The following is a 9,517-nucleotide window of genomic DNA, read 5'->3' as shown; positions in this document are numbered from 1 at the left end:
CCCTGACAGTTGGCAGAACTAATACGGCGCGTAGGTTGACTTGAACATTTACATTTTTATCAGCGTCACCCCGGGACGTCGGGACATTAGCCGTGATGTAAAACAAAAGGGACCCAAAATGCCCTTAATTGCGGGCGTCGCGATTGGAGAACAATTTATATGCAATATATATGCAAATCATTTACATCGTAGTTACATCTTATTGACACGGTAATGGGGTCGCGGATTTCTAATTTTATGACATTCATGTTTACTGCCGTAGTAAAGGGTGTAGGTGCGGTTTGTTTGGTGTTCACGAGGCATTATGATACCCGCGAACCTTAAATTGTGCCCGCAATTATTGCTAAAACTTTCTCGAAGAACGAGCTCCATAATTTCATTAGTTTGTACAAGTCCTAACAACTAGGCCGTTGTAATTTACTGCCGTCCTCAGGATTATTGTGTTTTACGTTTGTAATTTAATAATAGTTGTAATAGTTAAGTGTCTTGATTAGTTTAATGTTTAGTGGCATTTAAACTGGTATATTATTATTTTATTACTTATCGCTATCGTCATAGTTCAAAATTATCATACAGGATGCCGTTACCAGGACAACGTATCTAATATTCTTGTCGTATCCATACAAAAAAACACTATAAAAAGTTTTTGAAAAAAATAATTACAGGCAAGGTGTCCTTTAGAATGTCTTTACATTTAAATATACTTTGATATACGACTATAAGTTCACACCGAGTCTGATATACAACTAACTATTGGTTCACACCGACTCTGATATTCGACTATTGGTTCACACCGACTCTGATATTCGACTATTGGTTCACACCGATTCTGATATTCGACAAAAGGTTCATACCAACACTGATTATATTACTCTAATACAGATATGCAGCTATAGGTTCATACGTACTGCAATGTCTACGATATACTGCAATAGGTTCACTCTGAGTCTGATATGCGGCTATAGCTTCTCCCTTACTCTGATATAATGCTCCAGGTTAACGCTTACTACTCCGGTTCATTCCTACTCTGATATATACGACTATTAGGTTCAAATGCCTTAAAGAGTAGACTTTAGTGGTATTAACAGTGATCTTAATTTTCCCCAAATCATCACATGTTCGGTGAAAGATTTGGATTTTGATTACTTCCTATATAGAGTTAAAACTTACCAAGAAATTAGTACACTGTTACATTCAGTTTGCGATCATTAATACTTTTGAAAACACAAATACATAATACCTATATTATTTAAATCGAACTACTAATGGGATTAATTTAGATGTGAGATGTCGTGGACGACAACATAAGCGCTTCGAAGACTAGCTGAAACTTACTGCGAGTCCCAAATGGAGAACAGTTACTCAAGACCGGAAACGGTGGAAAACATTGGAAGAGGCCTTTGTCAACAGGCACACTGAGCTGAGAGATATCTTATAACAAATTTAATAGTCTCTAAAGATCAATTCTCTCATGCAGTTCAAACGTCTTAAAAAATAAATAAATAAATAGTATTCATTTATACTCATTGACGGATTTATGATGTCTAAAGAAGAGTTAAAATGTTGTTAAACACAGTCAGCAACAACATGATGCTAAATCACAGTTCTTACATGGCGGATTAAAACACTCCATTGGTAAGTACATGTCGCGTTGTGTCGGACACGACACATAAATAATGGAAGAGATAAGATCGACAATGTAACCTCAGCATCCGGAACACATGTATGTAACACGTCCATCAAAGTTTGGTAGGGTACTCGAGCGGTAATCGACACAACTAGAAGGGCAGTTAACGATGGACGGGCCGCTTCCTTTCCCGAGGGAGCCGCGCGCGCCCGCCGGAGCCCCAGTGCCAACCCACCGGCGCACCAGGCCACACCGAACCAATTGATCCATACACGCCTGACCTTACGAATAGTCCATACCGATCTTGACAATGATCCTTTGCACTCCGATCATTAATCACTGAGCTCGAACATGGCTAATCCTAATTTCAGACAGGACGGTGACAAGAATGTCCTGAACACTGTAGTGTTGTGGTGTTGTTGTGGCTTCTTCTTCATAATCTGTGGCTACGGCTTGTACCGCCAGCACACGCTGGAGCAGCGAGTGCTAGTGTTGGAGCAGCACTTCCAGGAGCTACGCCGAGCGGCGCAGGAGCAGGAGCCGGCGCTGGCTGCAGGACCCGAGCTCTCCAGGAAGGAGCGAGATGTAGGAGACTGCATCTGTCCCCCAGGTTAGTGAAACTCAATATTTCTAGAGGCTGTTCAAAGTCACAAGACCTTTTCTATTAATTTATAAATGTATGAAAATATACTTTTGTTTACATCCTTCCTTTAACATTTTGTGAAACCTCATCAAAATACATAATTTACCAAAAGCCTTTTAAACGTAAGAGGAAATTGTAAAATATTGCACGTACACAAGACAAACGCAAGTGTTTCGGGTTGAGATTGCTTAATTTTGAGGAAATTTAATTAACGCCTCAATCGGCCTCTACATAATACCATAAGCTGTGGAGTGTACCCATCAAATTAATTTTAGTACAGTCCCGAACACAATCGGAGGCCGCAAGCGTGCCGCAAGCCCGTCAATGCCTACCGACACATTGTGCCGACTAACTACGACCATTTTACAATATCCGGTGATAAACTCAATTGGAACATCTCTTGTATCCACCCGAAAAAGAACCTTCCCACAATAAAGATAAGATCTACATTGTCTTCCGACAGCAATCGTCCACTTGTGCTCGTCTGGCACCCGAGCTTCACTCGACGAGACAAATTTGTAATGCTCTATTGTCACAGCCATTAGACATAATGGTTCAATAAGGAGTATTGAAAACGTTCTTTCAGGCCTACAAATCAACCTTTATTCAATTTAATATGATACATAGAGCGGCGGGAAGGGCCGTGCGAAGGGAAGGATGTTGACCTCGAGCGGATATTAAAAATGGCCCTTTAAATTGCCCCAAAGATTTGTTATCTACAGCATATTGGTTGTTTCCGTCGCGCCTCGCGCCTGGCCGATAGATTCAATAGCTTCAATAAAACATCGGAGCGTCGTCGCCCGTTAATAAGATTCCCGTCGGGGTCAGCGCGGAGTTTGATGAAAATTTACGAACAATAGGAGGGTATTTTGAAAAGTTCCCTTTACAAAAAATGCCGGAATCGTCAAGCACTCCGCTAATTACTTCTCATTGTTGGAAGCGCGAAATAAAGGCTTAATTGTTTGAAGTTCTCGCATCGGAAAGTTACTTCGATCTACTTCTTATCTGAGACGCCATGGACTGGAATTAAAGAAGGCCTCGCGGAGTTCCGACGCCGCGCCGAGTTTGGCCACTTCTCAAAGTGCACTGGAGCGAGCGCTATATTGTTAACATTAACTCTACCATTTCGCATCGGAAAGTCAACATTTTGTATATTTCTGTAGGTACAGTAAGACCGTGGATTTCAATCAGTCGTTGCAAATTATCTTAGTATAATTATGAAATACTAAAAGCTGATAAACGAAAACAGATATAATTTAATATTACGTCTAGTTTATTACGAGAACAGGTGTCAACTGCAAACATTAAACTGTTTGGGAACGCAAAAGTAATTTGCATTACGATAATTTTATTTCAACACCGATTAAATTGCAAACGAATATTAAACGACTGCCCGGAGATACTATCAGTGGTTGTTAATACTCATGATCATTTAAATTAAACGTGTATTTCAGCGAAAACATTGTCTTTATTTGTTTTCCACAGCTTATAGGTCAAGTAATGAATATTTAATCTTATTCCAATACATATAAACAATTTTAAAGCTTTGATAGCGGCACTATTATCAGACATTTCACTTATAATTATCTTTTCAATTCTTAGTCACTCACAAAATCTCGTTCAAATATCGATACAAACATTGAATCATTTTATAACCCCTAAAGTATCTATCATTATACACAATACCTACATAATATATAAATATGTATCAGAACATAGCCTCTCTTCGCCCGCGGCTCCGGTATCCTCGGAGGAGTACTTGGAGGGAAGTTCCACTTCCACTCCATAACAGTTACTCCGTCTGCTACAAGACGACGGGGAGACGTCCATAATTGTTACATGGCCCGTTATGCGCCTTTATTGCCTTACTTCAGCAATATTAGTGGAAACTTTTCTTCACCAAGTCTCCTCACAAAACGCCTTTATTTTTATTTTCGCATTTTTATTGACTATTCGTTCTGCAGCGCTGCGTTCATTGTTGTTTCATATGTTTCATCATCTACTGTTAGCTTTGGAGAGTTGAAGTTGATGACAGTTTAATCTGTTTTTGAATTAGATTGAAAACTTGACACTAAGTATGTAAATATAAAGTCACAGGTACACAATCTCATTAAAAAGTATAAAGGTGAACGAGATAATTTTAACAATAAAATGTTTGTAGGAAAATGGATGGAAATCGTCATATTGTCGGTATTTATTTTTCCACCTTTCCACATCCGGTCTCTACAAACCGAACGATTAACCGTAGAGACCAGTACGCATAAAATTATGCGCTCAATAAATTTATACCAACAAAGAACCATGTAAGGGTCCGGTTACGGTTAACCGGGTGTAACCGAAGCCGAGTGTATCAACCCGTGCGGCCGGGTATACCCGGGGCGGTGTGTACAGACAAGTTATAAAGTAAACGAGCGTATAATTTGCTTAACCCGACGTTTGATTTTGGAAAAATATGTTAATTACTGTTTGTTTGATATTTGTACGACGCATGTATACAAGTATATGTACGGTAACGAGCTCGGGAATTGATTTTAATCTAAAATGTTTGTTTACGAATAAAGTTATCTGTTTGAATTTTGAACTCGAGATAAATCAACATTATATTCGGAGACCTCAAGGATTCCAATAAGGATAAGGATCTGCGAAACCCTTTCAGAGGGAAATAATACAACGGAGCTGTAACTTGAAGTACTTCTATTTAAGACTGTTGATATTCAAATTAACTATAATTTCAAGAAATCAAGTGATAGAAATTATAGATCTTAAGCAAATATTTAACGAACAAACTGCGCGGTTGGCGCGATAGCTGGGCAACCGGCTGCCACGCAACGTGTAGCGGGTTCGATTCCCGCACGGAACAACTCTTTATGAGATTCACATAATATTGTTTCGGATCTGGGTGTCATGTGTATGTGAACTTGTGTGTTTGTAAACGCACCCACGACACAGGAGAAAATCCTAGTGTAGGGGCAACGTTTAAAAAAACTCTTCTTACATTCCTAAAAAGGTATAATTTTAAGTTCCACCTCTTAAACCAAACGCGTCACGGCTAAACCATCCACGAGCGTCTTCAAACAACACATTATTATCCCTAACACAAGCACAAATAATATGAAGCAGTAACATGCACACAACACTCATTCCTATTTTAATATCAACCTAATGAACCATTAACATACGAAAACAGACTTCAAAAACCTCGCCACGGATTTGGCTCGCAGCAGCAATACGGCACAATTTACGAGCCACCCTGACAAATGAGATGTGCACAAGATGGCCGCGCTTATAAATTCGTCTGTCAACCGGAGAGTAATGAGCCGCTGCCTCGATGATTAGTTGACTGAGAACTGCCTGCTACCACTCAATCCTACATGAGTATGGCGGGTTTTGGTTAAAAGGGTGCTTAGTTGTAATATTTGATGTTAATGTAGTAAGTTGATGGCCCCTGACATGTTGAGAACGTTTTCATTTCTTTAATACTAGCTTTTATCCGGTGGCTTCGGTTGCAGGAATCTTGAGAAGGTCCAATCTTTTAGACACATTTAGTTTTCCAATGGCGACGACTAAAGATTTTTCCAAATTGGTCTAGTAGTTTTGAAGCTTTCGGAGAATGTTCAATGCAAATAAACAATCAAACCTTTCCTCTTTATATATTAGTACAAAAGTGTTTACAGAATTTATACTGATGACATGTTCCGTAAATACTTATAACTAACATCTGCCAGCGGTTTCACCCGCGTACCTGTGGAATAAAAAGTATCCTATATTCAAGTCAGCTCATACCTTATCTGTATACCAAACTTCATAAAAATCCGTTCAGTAGTTTCTGCGTGATTGACGGACAAACATCCAAACAAACAAACTTTCACATTTATAATATTAGTGCGAAATGTGATATAAATGTAATTTATTATTCTAAAATAAGTTCTGTAAATTAACATGAAGCCTGAAATCACGCAAACGTTCTACGGACCAATCAAGAAACAATTACTTCGAAACAAATTGTTTGATTATTCTATTTTAAAACATTACCGTATTGCAATGTTTTTTGATATAATAAATGTAGAAAATTCACAAGTGTACGTTCGCTACATTGCGTCCAGTTTAGTTCGGCTGCAGAACATCGCCGCCCGAGACCGGTGCGGAGTGCGGTCACAATCTCCATTCGCTTAACTTGAACTCGCCAGAGACCAAACTTATGTTCCTACACACTCTGTACTTACACAGTTTACTTACTGAGTATTTTCAGCTGTATTGCTGAACTAAGAAAAGCAAAATGAAACTTCTTAACATAGCTTTTTGTTGAGGGAGAAAAATTATCCAAAGACTTTTCTACCTTGGGTGAGGAGAGAGGAAGTGTCAAGACTCTCACTAACTAAAAACCACCCCATTTTTGCTCCTACTTTTAGCCGGAGCCCCGGTAACCTGTTACCTTATCCGCAGCGCCGTGTCGGTCATCAGCTCAGTAGCCTCATCTGTGGTGGTCTAGAGCTGCTTCTTTCGTGGTGCCTCTCAGGTTAGACTCCTGGGTCAAACAAAGGTTTATATTACTTTCAGTGTTGTCGAAAATTTCTTAGCACTGAAATTATGTCTAATATATGGGTATATTCTCATGCTAACTCTCTATTATATGGGACTAATAATAACATAACTAGTGAAAACTGGGTGTTGTATTGTTACAGATTTTATTTTTAAACCAAATAAAGAATTTTCCAAAGCTATGCGGTCCTATATACCTATGTACATATATGTATGTACATGCGTAAGGCACGCAACTAACTCGGGCTTATGTATATATTACATGTACGTGCGTGTGGGAAGTTGTATTTAAGAAATAAATTGACTCCAGTTATAAGTCGCTGAGGGACGCTTTCAAAACCTTCCCTTTACTATTTTTCCGCTCCAAAGTTTGCGCAAACTGTTCAGATTTATAGCTGTATGTTGTATGGGTGAAATGTTACTTGATTCTGATTACAATTTTACTTGAAACTATTTTGTATGGGAGGGTTGAAATCGAATAGTGACTTGGTTATTTATGTTCCACTTGTGACTAAGTTATCAGTAACCTTAGTACGAGTTTGCTTTACGTTGAATAAAAGCAAAACGAGAGCGCGTTCGGCCCTCTGATTGGCCGGCACGAATGAACCAACCAATCAAAGGGCTGAACGTGCTCTCGTTTCATTTTCGTTCAACGTTAAGCAAACATGTACTAAGTCCTCACATTTGATTTATTGATGACATAAATTCATTGAACTTTGGTTTTATGTTACTGCAGACGACTTCAACCGTCAAAAAATATGTGATTTATCGTGTGATATAAAAAAATAAATAGTCAGAATACACAAGTTCAATTCATAATTTTAGCTGCTGAGCTAGCTGCAACCCAGCTGAAATAACATGAATCATAGGATTCTGAATGTTCCAAGTCTGCTACATCTATAACAGTTTACCATAACGAAATAGCCAATTAGCAACTCCTTACTTAGACCCGACCACCGGCAGATTAATATGAAACCTAATTTCAAATCTTAGAATGTCTAAACAAGATTCTAAATAAACATAAAATGAACTTAAACATATTCGACAAATCCGTAATTCGCAAGTTACATGTCAACATTAATAACGCGATGTAATACGATTCATCATGGAAAAGCAGCAATGTAGTCGCGTCGCTGCGTTTGTGTCGTTCACAAATCACATTAAACATGCAATTTGTTAGCGTTTACCAACGTGCCAGTAATATGACAGTGGTGTCATAGCGTACTCTAATATTTTTACATGTTAAGCACTCTACACACGAGGCGGTGCGTGGTCGCTGCGATTTAAAAGAAGATACAATACTTCTTCTTTACTTTCATGTTTGTTCTCATCACCTTAAATACCTCTTATACTCATTAAGCTGACGTGCAGTGCTAAGCTTAAATACGAATTATTTTATTACCATTATTTACATTCTAAAGGGAAAACAAAAAGTTATAAGGCAACTACAGCACAGTGTAATACTGAGTAAGATTACACGTTATTTTTGCCCCAATCTTTGTACACAAGTATTGTTAATAAATATTTAAGAAAATAAATTGTGTAAATCAGTGTAATCAGATCCCGAAGAATCTGAAGTACTTTAAAATAACATTTTATCTGCACTAGCAAAATCTTATGTGAAAGGTCTTTAAACCGAAGACTGAATAACATCGCGACAAGTGTCAAAGCCAGTAGCAGAAACATGTACAGAACATATTTTACAATACATTTGCTATCTCGAAAATGGTCCTTGTAGCCGTTGGTATAAGGACCAAAATGGATGCAAAACAGAATCCAGTGGTTTTGCACACACGTCCCGCGGAATTTTCAATATTTCATTCTGCGCAACATGCATTGCTTTGCTTGTAAATACTTTTTATTTTCAAACAAATTTGAGCTCTAATTTCACACAATTATAATTTATTTTGTACTGCAGGAATTCAGTCAGATATTTATTTAAAGCTTAGCTCTTAAACCGTTTTTAAAATGTCGGAATGTTTTGAACGTTTTTAAGAGTATTTTCGCGATAAAAATGCAGATGCGGATTTTCTACTTTGATAATAATTTGTAAAAGCTGCGCCATGTTTTTTTGTAAACGTGGTCAACATTATTGTTAGTTGGGAATATATTTTTGCTAATACGAGTACACGTTCTCATTATCTTAGTATTCTCATTACAAGTTGCAGTAAACAAGGGTCGCTTTGTTGTGTTAGTAAAGTTGAATAAAAGAGTTGCTCTAAGTGATGAAGTTAAATATCAGAGATAACAGTTGGCCATTATATCCATTGTGTGCAAGTTCCCCGCTCCGTACAAATTTCCCGCCCAATGGCGTTAACATCTTTTGTCCTTATGCAAATGCACAACTTGTAGAAAAGCAATCCAATTTGACGCTAAATCCCTCGAGATATAAGTGCACACCGCAGTTTTAAATTAAATTTCAAGAAAATATACGAATATGTACCTTACACGCGAGTGAATTGGGTTTAGAATTAATTCATTGGAATTTCTAAGAGGTTGCTTAGTTTTGCGCTATTCCGAGTTTCGGTTGTAAAGCTTATGATACATGAATTGTAAAAATCAGAATGTTATGCGGAGCAGTCGGGAAGTGAGTCGTAAAGGTGGTGTTAGAACAAGCCGGGGCTAAATCACCGAGTGACGTCACAGCTATGCGCCGCAGTATGCTGTAAAGTAGACAGTATGACAGGACTCATTACTTTCTATCGCTG

General features: G+C 38.2%; 1 protein-coding gene across 3 annotated transcripts in view; it reads left to right on the top strand.

The window, feature by feature from the left end:
• The first annotated feature begins 1,797 nt into the window (after positions 1-1,797).
• LOC118270120 (collagen alpha chain CG42342) overlaps positions 1,798-9,517 on the top strand; it is a 219,263-nt gene continuing 211,543 nt past the window's right edge. Inside the window, exon 1 of one of the 3 annotated variants that reach the window (XM_050706962.1) lies at positions 1,798-2,237. In XM_050706962.1, the coding sequence (XP_050562919.1) occupies positions 1,979-2,237 (259 nt within the window). In that variant the 5' untranslated portion in view covers positions 1,798-1,978. The remainder of the gene's footprint in view (positions 2,238-9,517) is intronic. The other 2 variants (XM_050706964.1, XM_050706963.1) reach the window with 2 other exon arrangements.

This window comes from Spodoptera frugiperda, chromosome 30 (assembly GCF_023101765.2).
Source record: "Spodoptera frugiperda isolate SF20-4 chromosome 30, AGI-APGP_CSIRO_Sfru_2.0, whole genome shotgun sequence".
Taxonomy (NCBI): domain Eukaryota; kingdom Metazoa; phylum Arthropoda; class Insecta; order Lepidoptera; family Noctuidae; genus Spodoptera; species Spodoptera frugiperda.
Note: the sequence above shows the minus strand (reverse complement) of the source record. Positions and strands in the feature narration are given on the sequence as shown.